This window comes from Oxyura jamaicensis, chromosome 2 (assembly GCF_011077185.1).
Source record: "Oxyura jamaicensis isolate SHBP4307 breed ruddy duck chromosome 2, BPBGC_Ojam_1.0, whole genome shotgun sequence".
In the NCBI taxonomy this organism is placed as follows: Eukaryota; Metazoa; Chordata; class Aves; order Anseriformes; family Anatidae; genus Oxyura; species Oxyura jamaicensis.
In genome coordinates this window covers 29,989,425-30,004,938 of record NC_048894.1, presented here as the reverse complement: position 1 = coordinate 30,004,938, position 15,514 = coordinate 29,989,425, and the positions used below count along the sequence as shown (strand labels likewise).

The following is a 15,514-nucleotide window of genomic DNA, read 5'->3' as shown; positions in this document are numbered from 1 at the left end:
ACAGTGTGCATGCCCTTGGCATTATTGAGTCTTAGGGCACACTTTATATTAGTCATCTAGCCCTTTCTGTCACCTTATCTGTCATATCTCTGAGTCTGCTTTGATTGTCCTAGAATTTGCTTTGATGGTCCTAGAATTTGGATGGTTAATTAAAAGATGGATACATAGAAATTTAGTGTAAGTTTCTAAAAGGCAAATAGCTGTTCAGCGTCCTTTAGATACTGGTACATAGGCTTGTCTTGCAGGAGTAGCCCCTGGACTGGCCCCAGCACAGCCAGGACACCATGGCACCCTGAGTTAACTGACAATTTACTGTAGTAAATTCTGATGAGACAATCTGTGTACATGCTCACTAGTTATATGTTATAGAGTTGAATAAGCAAAAACAGAACTTTTTCTTTTTTCTTTTTTTTTTTCCTCAAACATCCTTTCCTGCAAAATGGATTCCAGTTTGTCTGTACAAAACATTTATAGTATGAAATTATGTATGTATAGTATCAGAAACATCTCAGACTTCGAAAGAAAGAGAACATACTTACATTTGAAGGTCTGCTCCAAATATTTCATTAAAACTTCCAGATACCATCCAGGGGTCCTTTGCCCATCATTTATAAAGACTGTGGTTACACATGTTTCATCTTGGTTTTAGAGATATTACCTATTTGATTCCATGATTCTATTTAAATGAGTATTTCAAATGTGAACTGTCACTTGACTTAGTAATATATGTACAGCTGAAATGTATTTAAATATGACCATCAGAGGGCTGGCTGTCAAGAATATCACTGACAAAATGAATAGCATTAGCTTGACAGTTTCTATGTTTTTCTTGGAAAACCAGGAACACAAGTTTCTCAGATTTTTTTTTTTTTTTTCTCAGATTTTTCTTAAGATAGTGAGTTATCGTTATATTTTAGTTAGCTGTATCAAAAAGAGCTTGAAATCTCTTCTTGCTATCATCTTCTCAAGCTATCACCTTCCTCAGATATATAGGCTCAGAATATCACTAGAAAATAAGAATTTTCACCAAAAACTAATGTATTGGTGGATTTTAATTTAATTTTATTTTATTTTTATTTTATTATTTTTTTTTTTTTGGAAAAGCTCTTACTTAGTCTTTCAGGTTAATGTGTATAATTTAATCAAAAATATCTAGGAATCAAACATGAAATGATGACAGCTTGGTTCAAATAAGGCAGGACCTAAAGCTTCTTGAGTACTTTTTCTAGACTTGGAACATTTTAATGTTTCAGTACTAGCCATATTATTTGCTCATCTGAGACAGGTGATTATTATGAGGTGGCAAATATTAAAACCAAATAACATGTTTTTGTGTTTTGGTGGTGTTTTTTTGTTGTTGTTTTGTTTTGTATGCATGTGCAGAAAGTGGAATATGTAAACATAAGGACATTTATGTAGAAAATCATTTTTATTCTTAAGTCACTATAGCAAGCTGTTCTAATTTGTTTTCAGTAATATTTTTTGTTCATCTATACTACTGCACGTTAATAAGTGATGTGAGCTAACTGCTTGTTCAGGTTAGATTTGTATTCTGATCCAAAGATTACAGGTTACTGAGTTATCCCTTAAGCTTCCTAGTCTTCTGGATCCATTAAGCCTTAATTAAAGAGGAATCTTAGGAAAAAATAATCAGACCATTTATATCCAGAGAAGGTGCACATTGGTCATTTGTTTGTTCACCACCATAAAAATTATTATTTAATGGAAATTTTAATCACAGCAAGCTTATAGATAGACATATATTAAATGCATTAATCTTTCTATAAGGTTATTCACAATGTATAAGGTTACTCCTCTGAAAAGACTGCTTCAGATTGCTTTCCGGTAATGCTAATACCCATTAAAAAGATGAATATATATGTGTGTAAGTCAATCATAAGGTATTAAAGAGGTGTAGCAACTTAAGCTTCTTTTCTTCTTGGCAGGTCACTTTGAGAAATGTCCTAGTTCAATTAAAATATTTTTTCCATTTCCTAGGAGTAGATTCAGATACGCTCTGTCTGTTCTCTATCTTATCTTCACTGTCAGGATTTTAAACAAACCTGAGTGAGATAAAAGAAAGATAGTCCAGCTACTTCAGATTCTGAGCAGGTTTAAGTTAGGGGTGTTTATATGTGTATATGTTTGCATGTGTTTATATGTGTATATGTTTGCATGTTCACCACATGTATGTCCAGAATTAATCTTTATGGGATGGAAATATATATATATTTTTAACAATAGGTTTATAAGTTCATTACCACAAAAATGGTAGATTTTAAATCAGGATAAACTGCATCCCGTGTTCCTCAATATTTGCACATTTCTTCATCTCTGCTTTCAAAATACTGCAGCAGTGAATTGAAGCTCTCTAAAGTAAAGAGAGACATACAAACGAGAACAAGGTGCTGTGTTTTTCTTTTTTTCAGATGTGTTCAAAGTGTTCCTGAAAGATATCTCCATCTTGGATGTTTGGTACAAAATATTGAAATGCTTTAAGTATAAAATGAGCTTTACGTATGGATGTAATGACAGATGCTACTTTCATATTACAGTGGTTGCATAAGTTCTTCCTCCTTTCACCTCACAACAGGCCTGGCAGCACTGCATCTCCTCAGATTATTATTAACAATAAAGCTCTTGAGAATTTTAGTTAAGCTTCTGCGCACTTATAGTGTGTTACTATTTAAAAATAGAAAATATTTAGATTCAGGTGTAGTGCTTCTGGAAAACAGTATTCCAGGCTGGCATAAAGAATGATTTATTAATAAAAATTAATAATATAATGCTCTCAGATTATATTAATTATAGACTAATACCTGGCTGTCAAGTTATCTGGCTAAAAAATGTTCACGTTACCTTGCTAGATATGCATGAAGCTTTTGAGTTTTACTGATTCCTGTGTTTTCACTTTTACATCAATTGTTTTATGAAATACAAAAATCAAGTCTCAAATTTGACTGGCCATCCACAATATCAGGTACCAGGAAATGATAGCATTATTAAGGTGACAACACAGAAACAATATTCATCTTACCATAAATGTGCATATTGCTTTGTTTTTCAGTATAGTTACGTGATTTCAATATTGCTCATGACACAAAAATAAATTATTTTTTTCATTGATCCAACAACAGTTTTATGCTCTGAGTACTGTAGGCTTGATGCCTCTTTTTGAAATGGCTGAAGTCTACTAAAATGAATCCTATTTCAAATGTACATTTGTAGCACGAACAATCTGTGAAGGACCCTCTGCTCTCTTCATCCAGAAATGCAAAACTCATAATGGTTTTTACTTAGGATTCAGGGACGGTATCTGGTAATCCCTGCAGCTCTAGGAAGACTGAGTTTGCATTCCTACCCACTCTCAAATTTCTGCTCTTTTAATTGTTATGGTTGTTCTTTATTTATACTAGTTTATATGTTACTATCTTAAAAAATGAAAGATTATAGACATTAAAAAAAAAAGCTTTTTTTTTTTTTATTATTTATTTATTTATTTATTTATTTTCCTCTCTGAAACAAAGGATTATGTTGTTAATGAGCAACCAGCATGGACTGGTTTCAGATTATTCTACAGCATGGAGTTATAGTTGGGATGAAGTCCTTGTCAAGGGAATTTAAGGGCTGTGCATTCAAGGGCTTAAAAGAGCCATCAAGCATTATTAACCTAAGAAAGCCTTAGCAGCTCCCCTGCTTATCTGTGGGACTTATCTGGAATTTATCTGTGTATAGTAACTAGTCTGTTTTACAGTCTCCATTAACAAAGCCATAGCCTTTCAGCAGTTTTTGTAAGATGTTCTGACGTGTGCCCATGTCATGTTGGGTACATCAAAATTAGCTATGTGTATCACTTTTTTTTTTTTTTTTTTTTTTTTTCCTCTCAGCTCATTAAGTTAGTTGATCTATTTTGGAGTCAGAAAATGTTCAGGCAGGGGAAAAAATTCAATCAAATCAACCTTGCATAGAAACAACTGCCTGTTTGCCATCTGCAGTGGGCATTGATCCCTAGCTTGTTTGTGCCTTGCATTTGTTATGCATGAGTAAGCACATTAGTCTTTTCATTTCATTCATTAGACAGTTAGTCCTTGATTAGTGTTTCCTAGTTTCTGTCAAATATGCTACTACTCCTTTATTCATTTTGTCTTGAGTCTGTCTTTTTCTTTTGCTTCAATGTAGAGAAAATTAGCAGTTAACCACAACAGTAGTTCTTTTATTATTATTATTTTTTTTTATATAGAACTGGATAACAAATGTACTTTTCTAATGTTGGCACATCTAATGTGGGATAACGTATGAATAATAGGTTTTTCTAGAGTTAACAGAGTTATTATTTTAGTTCAGCTGGCAGACTTTGTTTAGCAGAGTGACATCTCAAGGTTTACTGTCAGCTTTATGTTATCCATCTTCAAGAACTGTGGGATCACCTGGATATTTGTGGATATTTACCTTATAAAATTCCATGGCATATGAAAATAAATTTAAAGTAATTATAAGTGTAGTTTGACAAGTTTCTTGTAACATTTTGGATGACAGGACAGAACTACTGTGCATTTTATGACTAACACTAGTCCCTAGAGCTTTTTCCTCTCATGTCCTTGTGGGACAGTAAAGTGTCAAATAACAATTCCATTCTCAAAGATGATAGAAAAATAAATAAGTAGATGTAATCTTCATAAAACAACAAATTATATTCATTTTTAGAAACTGCCTAATTAGATCATGAATAGAGTATTTCAGTGGAGTCAGTACATCTAGTGATGTCACTTTTATGTTGTCACTGATCACAAGTCATGTTGATAAAAACATTCTGTACTCTACATTCTTATATAGGTAGAGTGCATATACAATGTAAACAATTACTACCTTTTATTCATAATCTTAAAAAATATATAAATTTTATCAATGTATCTATATGATTTTTTTTGGACATAGTATTAATGTTCATGCATTTATTTTCCAAAGTACCCGTGGTTTAGTAAACCAAACCCAGAGGCTGGATTACTTTGTTCTCTGAAAGATACCCTGTTTAAGATTCTAGTAAATAAAGAACTATTTTAGTCATGGTGTTGTAGCCATGTTTGATGTTAGGGGTGCCTATATATCTGCCCTAAATACTTGTGTGCTTATTTATATTAATTATATTAAAGTTGATGTGTTTAATAAAAATGATTTTAAACAAAATATTTTAATCATGTTTGGAATCAGCAACAAAATAAGTAACGTAAGTAACAAGTTAAGTAACGTATTTCATGTTCCTTTTCCCCCCAGTTTTAATTTGCTAATTTTAATAGTTTGAAAATCATTGAAAATATTGCTAGATATAGACTTCATACTGAGTTTGATACTTCTCTCAAATTCATAAATTTTATATTTCTATAGTCTTTTAAGTTTTTTCTTATACATGATATTTGATTATAGTGATATTGTATTTGTAGTTTCTGTCAAACTATTTACATGGAAACTAGAATTCATTTAAAATTCTTACTAACTAAACTAAAACTTTGCATATGTATGTTCTTATATATGCAGCATTTTAAGACATAATTATGAAAACATGATCCAATGTTTGCCATCTCCTGCAAGACTGTAGAGTTGGTAGATTTCATACTCTCACACCTCATTTAATACATACATTAAAAGATGAAAACAAAATTTGTACTTTCTTAATTCCCAGTTCATATCTTTTTTTATGAATTATTAAGTGAAATAAATATGACATTATCTAAAATAAGGAAAAAAATATACCTGAGGAAAACATTACTTTCATACCTGCAATATAAATGCTGTGAAAACTGATTCTAGTGGAGCAGTTTGAAATACTTTATTTTCAGCAACTTCCACCATTACAATGGTTTGATTTTCTTTAAAATGTTACACACATCTTTCATTTTGGTATTTCATTTCAAATACACATTTTATTCTATTATTAGCATCATTTATTTTTTTCAAAACACTTTAATAATATATACTTAATTTAGAAGTCTCTTTTATTATATTAATAACCATTTCCCCCCAGATCATTTCCACCCTGATATATACCTCAGCAGTTATTTTCATCTTCTACCAAATTCTATAGAAAGCTATTGATTTGGTCTTACACAAATATCAAGCTGTATGTGCATAATAACTCTGTTAAATTTATCACTTAGCTTTTCTAAAGCAAGAGATTTCATAGACTTTAGTATTTCAACAACAACAAAAAGAAAAATAACTGTGTTAATGGTGCTATTGTAAACCTTCTGTGGATGTGGGTGATGTTTGCTATAAAGAAGTTGAAGCCTCTTTCAGTAAACATAATATCATGTCTGATTTCTAAAAAGGAATAATGGAGTCTGTAACAAGTGTAATAAATTAATTACATTCAGATAGATCTCACTCTTAGAACAATGTGCCTGTAAACTTTCTAAGTGATCAGAGTATTGCTTTTGTTGAAAACAGTAGTTAATAAAACAGCTTAAAACAATATGCCTTGTTTACATTTCTGTAATTTTCCTATTATGGTAGATTTATGGTTTTCTTTTTCCTGCTAGGATGCTTCAATTGCCCACAGGTTCCATATCATGAGAGAAAAACATCCAGAGAAGTTCAACAGTAGGTAAGAAACTCAAAATGCTTGCATGTGAAAAGATCATTTCCATTTCATTATAGTATGTTCTGTAAGGGGTTAAATTTTGCACAGCATTTGAAATATTGATTTTTATAAAAGAGAGGAAATCAGTGCATTTTATATTAAGTATATGCTCCCAGATTGCTTGTAGCATAACTGTTTCATATCTGGTATTTCAACTGAAATGAATAGCATTATAAATAAACTGTTCTCACATGCAAAATGTTTGACTTGTAAGACTAGCATGGACAAGATGATGCATTGTGGTAACTGAGGATCCATGAATTGACACTTTGCCATTAGGCACTGAAGAACACTTATTAGACAGCTGCAGATGGTGATCCTTATGTTTCATTCCCACACGCACACTGGTGCATTGACAGGGGGCTCTTCCATATATACTCTTAGTAAGGTCAAGTGAATGCCACTTTACACATAAATGCTTTTATCATTAAATAGCTTTGGATATGTAAAAAAGTCAGGAATGAGACTTTGCATCTGTTCCTTGTGTTGCCTTTTGAATTTAGAATGTTATCTCAGAGCTTTTCTGGAAATTAAAAATGTATTACAACATGTACTGTAAATTCACCTCCTTTCAATATCTGTTTTGTTGAGTAGATAATATTCACAATGCAATGCTTATGTTTTTCTATTTAGATAATTTAGCAATCAGTTGTGATGGATGAAAGCAACATTTCAGAAACTTTAATTAACATGTAAAGGCACATGAGGAAAGGAAAGTAAGATGTGTGAAGTTCTTTGGAATATAAAATTAATATGTATAATTATTGAAACAAATGTTTTGTCATATCTACAGACTTTCTTCGGTTCTCCATCAGGGTCAACTGGAAGATGTTATTTAGATTCCAATCTTCATAGACCTTAGGATGATAAAATATGCTGTTTATGCAACCTCATTAAGGCTGTAGAGAGTGATGCTTGAACATGTTTGAATATTATTTAACTTACAGTTTTCATGTTGCAAGTATAAATTTTACACTTAACAGTTCAAGATGGGGGCTTTTTTTCCTAAAATACTCAATCTGTTTAGCATATATGCAATGACATACAAGAACCAAACTATATATTTCTCTTTAAGTTCCACACTAAACATTTACATTATATGACCACTTTCTACCTCCGATTCTTCTCATTCTGAAAGAATTATACTGTGAAAAGATCTGAACTTAAGCCTGCACGTCCGAATGTATCATACTCATTCAGAAAGATATTGGACGTTTAGCAAATGCAGATATTCTAGGCCCTGAAAATGAAGCTAGTTTATCAGTGGTCTTTCTGCATATTTTCAGCAGTTGGCAATTATAATTTATAAAAAGCTCAGCTAATAACATGAGTTTCAGATCAGATTTCATGTCACAATAAATCATATGCCATTAATAACATCTGCTAGCAGGCTCACCTTGAAATTCATCTATATTTTAAGAAACCTAAGGTTTCTAACATTATCTTAAAGAAATTAATTACAAAAATATATAGTTCCAGTCCCTGTGTGCTTTGGTACAGTGGTATTGAAAGAACTTGAAAAAAAGGAAGGATTCTCTGGGTGTTGAAAGACTATTTAGAATGATTATGGATTTTTAAAAATAATGTAAAGACTTGAACGAAGTATTGTAATAGAGACTGATTTTTTTTAAGTTACTTCTTTTGTGTAGTAAGAAAAAAATGTGGATTTCTATTTTTGTTGAATAGAATTTTCCAAATGATTTGAGTTCACAAATAGTTTGTTCCACCAACACTTACTAGCATGTGGCAATGCTCCATAATATGCTGTAGCAGCATTTTCCTACAGTGTGTGAAAATAAAACTCTTATTTAGATGTTTGTGAAACCACAAGACTTTTTTTTTTTTTTTTTTCTTTTTTTTACCACATTTTTTCACCAGTGTGGAATTTTCTGTGTGATCTAAATGATTTAGGATCAGCAAGTGCATCTCAGATCAGATTTGTAGCGTGCTCCATTGTTAACAGCACTTACTCATTTGGAAATCCTGCATTGTCAGTTGTGAATCTGTCTCATGACTTTTAAAATTAATTCTTTTGTAGCTTTGTTATTTTTTTTTCTTGCCTGATTTTCCAAAGTTTTGCACTCCCACAGCTATCATTCGGTTTCATAAAGCAGATCCTTGCCCTAAGGTTCTACTTTGAAAATGAATATATAAAACGCTTTCTCACTGAATAGAAACTGTGAGTTTATGCTACATGCAGGGGTCTTTTGAAACCCAAAGGTACTGTATTTACTTCAGTGATGTTACTTAGGTTAAGTTTGGGGTTGGAGAATCTTTTTCCTTAAATACTGGTAACGATGATCCTTATATTCTTATGAACATTTCTTGACATGCTGATGCCATGTTTCATGCGTAAATAGATCATACCAGTATGGAAACTCTTGATATGCTGTACTTGTGTATGAAAGCATAATTTTTCTGTACTTAATTACCTTCTCAGAATGAAAATGAGAACATACCACAAGGCTTATAAGGATGTTTTAATCACTACTTACTAATATTGTAGAATACTTTGGAAGTAGGTGACTAATTATTATGAACTCTGACACGTTTTGAAACTGCAATGTTCATAAGTTTCAGTTTTTAGGTTTGTAGTACAAAGACTTAGTACTAACTTATTAAAAAGGGAAAGAAATTAAATAAAATGTGGATTTCTAAACTGCCTAGAGATGTTTAGACATTGAGGTCTTTGAAAAATCTCTGATTAAGTTAAATATATGTAAATACACATGAATTAGAAACCTGCTTTTGCTTAAGTCTTCAAATGACTTAACAGCTACCTTGTGTCATTTCTTTTCAGTGAAGCACCTGTATGTTTCAGATTGTTATTAAGCTGAAGTCAAGTCCCTTTGTCAAATGGGTCTCCTCTGTTCAGGATCTAAATTTAAGCAGTCTTAGTAACTAATGTCTTAGTTACTTAAAAATACTTGTGAATTGTAATATATAGAATGGATTTATATGATTCTGCAAATAGGGCTCAGCATAAATATCTTACAATGATTGTAAAATATTCATTACTTGTTCATAAAATGGATCTGCAGGAGAAAAATATTTCTTTTGGTGATGGTCAAATAGAAAAGAAGGGAATTGAAAACACAACAGCATCCCTACTTCTGTCAAAATTATGAATCCTAATAAGTCTGTTTAAGTAATCGTATCTTATGATCGTTAGCACACACATTAGAAGCCAGTACTGGCAATGCATTAAGGTTTTAAAAAAAAGAATCTCAGCTGTTGTGGTACCTACTGCACAGGTCTGAAATGCAGAGAACCCTGTGTGCAAGACAGCAGGGTTTGCTTCCCATCATCTTCTACTTAAGAATAGGGTCAGACTTCCTACTTTCAGTGTGGAAGAGCTGTGTTAACCCCAGGGGGAAGAAAACTTGCAAAAGACAGCATTTCAAGTAACAGTATCATTAAACTAGGACATACTGTTGAAATAACGATTCAGTTAGGCCAAAATGCCCTGCAGGGAGATCTGTGTAAACATCATAGACTTGATGCTGGGAATAACAGATGTATGAGTTATGTGACCAGAATATACACATGGAAACAAAGAAAACATTCAACAACAACAACAACAACAACAAAAATATTCAAGTTGCAACAAACTATTCTAAAATAATATTCAGTTAAATTAGGAATGCTAATTAGACTCTCTGGCACCCAATAGTATACAAGATATTTCTTAGTCTTGGTAAACTAAAGTAGGATTTATAAATTACCTTTACAGTTTTAAGTATATTATCTCTGAGATTTTCAAACATCAGTCAATTTTCCTCTCTTATGTAGAGGAAATCAGTACGCAGAAAAGGTTCCTATTCCTCGTAACTCAATTTGTATTATGTTCTTGACCACGTACTTCTGAGATTCCCTTTCAACTTGTTTACTTATGCTTTTATTTAATCTGGAATGACCTCTGAAAGAAAAGATGGTGGAAATGGAAGGTAAATGAATCTTTAGCATGTTATCCCATGTGCCCCAGCTGGAGTACTGAACTATATTGTGTAGTCATCATAGTAAAGCATCTTGCCTGACATAAAGATAAATAAATAAATAAATAAATAAATAGGTAAATAGGTAAATAAATAAATAAGACATTTGATGTGCTGTATCTGAAAAGATTTTTAAACCAGCCTGGCAGCAAAGAAACTAGAATACCGTTATTCTACTCAAATATTGGAGATTCCCCAGATCCCTTGCTGTTGAAAGCACGTAGTAATTCCAGTTTGGTGACTGAAACCTACAGATTAAAAAAAATAATAATAAGAAGAAGAAAAATAAACTTTCTGCTTATTTTTGCATACAGCAACCTCAGATTAAAAGCAAACAGTTTGTCATGGGGTAGATAAAATGCTACATTCTCAGATGTATTTAGCCTTCATTTGATTGGCTTATTTTAGCTTCGAATTGAGGTGTCAAAATGTTTCAATTTGAATAGAGCAAAACTATTTATCTATTTTCATTATTCCAGTTTTTTCAGCGTAAGTGATGTAGTCTTTAGGGTTGAACCACAAGTACATATTTAAAGTGAATAAACTAATCATCAATACACAGTTTCTAACTTGAATTACAGACATTTCATCCTTTCCTGTTTCCTTCAACCTCTCCTCCCTTCCTTGTAGTGACAGAGCTGAAAACAGTTAAAAGACGGCATGGCCCCCATGCAGAGACTAGATTGCAGACATCTGTTACCTGTCCCATTGAACTAACGGATTTATTTTCATAAAAGAATAAGACTCCAGGGAGCAACATCTCTTAACTCAGGCAGTATTGCTGCAATAGTAGTCCTAAGAAGCAACTTTAGGCAAGAAAAAATAAATAAAAAATAAAAATAAAAAAAATTACCGAGTCTGAAATATTTTCACATTATCCAGATGTGGCTTGTAGTTATTCTGCTTAGCTCTTGCTTATAATGCTTATAGGCAGAAAAATAAACAAATAAATGAGTAAATAAAAAAGTAAAGAAGAATCATCATGAAGATAAGTCATACTTATGATACATAAGATACATACATAAGATAAATAAAGAACAATCATGTCTTTTGTTAAATTTCAACCATGGAGTAGCTCATCTCTAGAAAAACTGCCTGAAGTATATAATGAATGTTTGAGTTCCCTGATCTGGGACAAAACTAATAAGATTGTTTCTATACTACCTTGCAGCTATTCTCTTGACTTCACCTAGAGTTATTGAATCCTTAGTGTAAGGACTATGCAGATACCCACTTAATACAGTTTATATCTGCAAAAGATACAACAATATTATATATTGACTAGATTTTCACAACAGCCAGAGTCTGTCATGTTGCAGCTTGGGTTAACACATTAAATTATAATAAAAATGTTTGCTTTTCCTTAGACATCCTTATTTCATTTAAAATATATTAGTCCATAATAAGTTCCCAAAAGAGGACACTTGGAGAATAATGCTGATTCAGCCTATCCATGTCTGTTGCATATAGAGCAAAATTGACAGCAGTGTGCATCTCCAGTATCTGTGCCTTTCTCAGATACAAAATTTCACATTTTTGTCATTTATCTAGAAAGCACTTATAGACTAAGGACTTCATGCTATGGATATGCTAGTCAGTTATGGGTATATGCTAGTAGACATGCTAGTTGGTTGAGGGAAGGGATTGTCACACTTTACTCTGCACTGTTGCAGCCTGACCTCGAGTGCTATGTGCACTTTTGGGCACCACACTATAAAAAGGATGTGAAACTATTGGAGAGTGTCCAGAGAAGGGCTACGGTGAAGGGCCTAGAGGGGAAGATATACGAGGAGAGGCTGAGGTCACTTGGCCTGTTCAGCCTGGAAAAGAGTAGGCTGAGGGGAGACCTTATCAGTCTACAGCTTCCTCACGAGGGGGAGTGGAGGGGCAGGCACTGATCTCTTCTCTTTGGAGCGATAGGACCCGAGGGAATGCTGTCTAGTTGCGACTGGGAAGGTTCAGACTGGATATCAGGAAAAGGTTCTTCACTGAGAGGGCTGTTGCACACTGGAACAGGTTCCCCAGGGCTGTAGTCATGACATCAAACCTGTTGGAGTTTAAGAAGCATTTGGGCTGCACTCTTAGTCATGCGGTCTGAATTTTTGGGTAAACTTGTGAGGTGCCAGGAGTTGGAATTGATTATCCTTGTGGGTCCCTTCCAACTCAGGATATTCTATGACCCTATGATTCTATATATTTTACTCTGTTTAAGACTATTCTGTAGTGGCTGTAGGGGTAGCTGGTGTGATTGGAAAGCATTAGGTTTGTATTCCTGAGGACTAGAGTCAATGTGCTGTAAAAAATACATTCTAAGGAGAATTGGCAGTTCTGTGTTGCCCCTGTGATTTCAAACTACATCTTTGAAAACAGTGGACTGTATTTGATGCTGTGTGGAGCAGTGACTATCTCCTTCTTAGCTATCTCAGTGACTAGCTCCTTCTTCACGTGTGAAGGGCTCAACTATCACGTTCACTACTGCTGGACTAAAATGGGTTCAGATTTTGTACTGATATAGTGGTAAGGTTTATCTGCTCACTGGGCATGCTCACTGGAGTGGATTGTTGTGAAACACTTGCCATTCTGGACTGTTAATAATGAACAAATAATGTAAATAGACAGTTATTAATATTGAAACGGTATGGGGATGTTTTTCCCTTAAGGAAATGTAAGCACTTTAAAGATACGTAATGATACTCAGTTGCTAAAGAAACAGTTGCTGTAGTAATTGTCAAGTAGAATGTATGTTAAAGAGTGAAAATCATTGCATTGTCTAGGATAAAGGATTGTTCTACATGGTGCACAGTGATATAAAGGAATTGGCCCAGCATGCTTTCTGCAAGTAACAAACTGTTGATTCACAACAGGTCTATCCATATGCTATAGGCCAACGTCAATAAAATCTAATTTTCTTCAACTGATGTCAGGCTAGCAAGGGATTTTATTGAAGATGATGTTTCATTCATCAGAGTGGGTCATTGAACTTTTTCAATGGATTGAAGTGTCAGTTGAATGTTCTACACATTCTTTAATTAATTAAAATCTACAGCTTTTTTTTTTTTATTACAATGCTTTAAAGTTAAACTTCATCAAAATCTGAGTCTGTGCCACTGTATAGTCACACCATTTGAAATAAAAAATTAATAGTACAATGATAGAAAAACTTTCTGACTACTTCCATTTGTGGTAAATTCACATATGAAAAGAGTCTATAGAGGTATGAGAAACACTAACAAAAACCCAAAACAGTTTACTATTTGTTTCTTGCTGATAGAACACAGTCAGGATTTCTTGTACAAATGAATAAAGTTATTTTCCCTGATTTTCTTGAACACAAGCTAAATAAAATGCAATGTGATACTTGAACTGGTGAATATTACCAGTGCAAATTTGCAGCTGATTTTCAAACTTCATTTTGGATCAACTAATGTTCAAATCTCTGAAGTAAACGACAGATCTTTACATAAGTTTCATGTGGTTATATTTCATATTTATAACAGATGCTGGGCTTTATAAACAGGTAAGCAACAGCCCTTTCAAGTATATATCACCAAACCAGCAAAACATTCTTTCAAAATCCAGTCAAGTTGCTAAATGGCCACAGTGCACTTACATATAATATTATTGACAATATCCAAGCCATTAAAAGCAATGAAATGAATTGCTAAAAAAATAAATTTTATACTTCCTATTTAATGAACATAAACACATTATTCTTTAGCACAAAGATATTAAAATTTAATCACAATATGAAAGACTTTACTCCCTTTACTCTGAACTGTGGGTGCATTGTGAGTCTTCTTTCCTTTCCTTTCCTTTCCTTTCCTTTCCTTTCCTTTCCTTTCCTTTCCTTTCCTTTCCTTTCCTTTCCTTTCCTTTCCTTTCCTTTCCTTTCCTTTCCTTTCCTTTCCTTTCCTTTCCTTTCCTTTCCTTCCCTTCCCTTCCCTTCCCTTCCCTTCCCTTCCCTTCCCTTCCCTTCCCTTCCCTTCCCTTTTCTTTTTTCTTTTCTCGCCTCACCTCACCTCACCTTTTCTTTATCCTTTAATTCCAGTAATTAAGCCCCTATTTTTAGAGATTGTCATGATGCAGTCCTATACCACAGTAGTCATTGATGAGGGAAACCCAAATATACTGCATGGATTGACATACAGCATATGCTTTTACTTGCCTTGTGCCTCAAGTCATGAGAAAATGGGTCATAGGTTTGCTTCAGATCCAAAATCTTAAACTTAATATACCCCAAACTTCCAATTCTACGCTCTGAAACTGCAGATTACTTTGTGCCATATTAGAAAGACTTTAGTAATTGGTAAACGCCAAAATAATGTAGCCAATCCCTCTAACCCCAACAAGTCTAACCCTAACAAGTCTTAGTACTAATTTTAAAAATATTTTTTGAATAGATTACCTGACCTAAAAAGTAATCCTTTCAGCCAAAGTGTCTGTCCCTGATTAAATACCTTGTAGTTCTTTGCTAATTATATAGCTGAAGTGATTATAAGTACTCAACGTATGTTATAAAGAGCCTATGCCACCATCTCTATCATTTCAGATAATATTTTCCATTTTCCTCTTTATTCTGTTTGAACACAGTTTGCCTGGCTTATGTCTATGTATCAGTTTCACACAAATAATCAGATTTGATTTTAAGTCTCTTATATTTATTGCAATAAGTTACACAGAACTTTATAAGAAATGTACGAAGCAAAAAGTATTCTTTCCAAGCATATACTATATAGTAGACTATAATTTATATCTCACAAAATAAGATAAATCCTGTGAATATCTTTCAGGTAAAGTTTTTATTGACTTGTAACGTATATTGTAGTTTTATTAACATTGTATATATAGTTCCAAATAAAATATTTTAAATATACTATTTTTTATA

The 15,514-nt window shown here is 33.0% G+C and overlaps 1 protein-coding gene across 18 annotated transcripts in view; it reads left to right on the top strand.

Annotated features, from left to right (window-relative positions):
* DGKB (diacylglycerol kinase beta) overlaps positions 1-15,514 on the top strand; it is a 377,456-nt gene that overhangs the window by 229,399 nt on the left and 132,543 nt on the right. For all 18 annotated transcript variants that reach the window (XM_035317633.1, XM_035317628.1, XM_035317627.1 and 15 more), the window contains one exon: positions 6,534-6,598. In XM_035317633.1, coding sequence (XP_035173524.1) covers positions 6,534-6,598 — 65 coding nt within the window. The remainder of the gene's footprint in view (positions 1-6,533; positions 6,599-15,514) is intronic.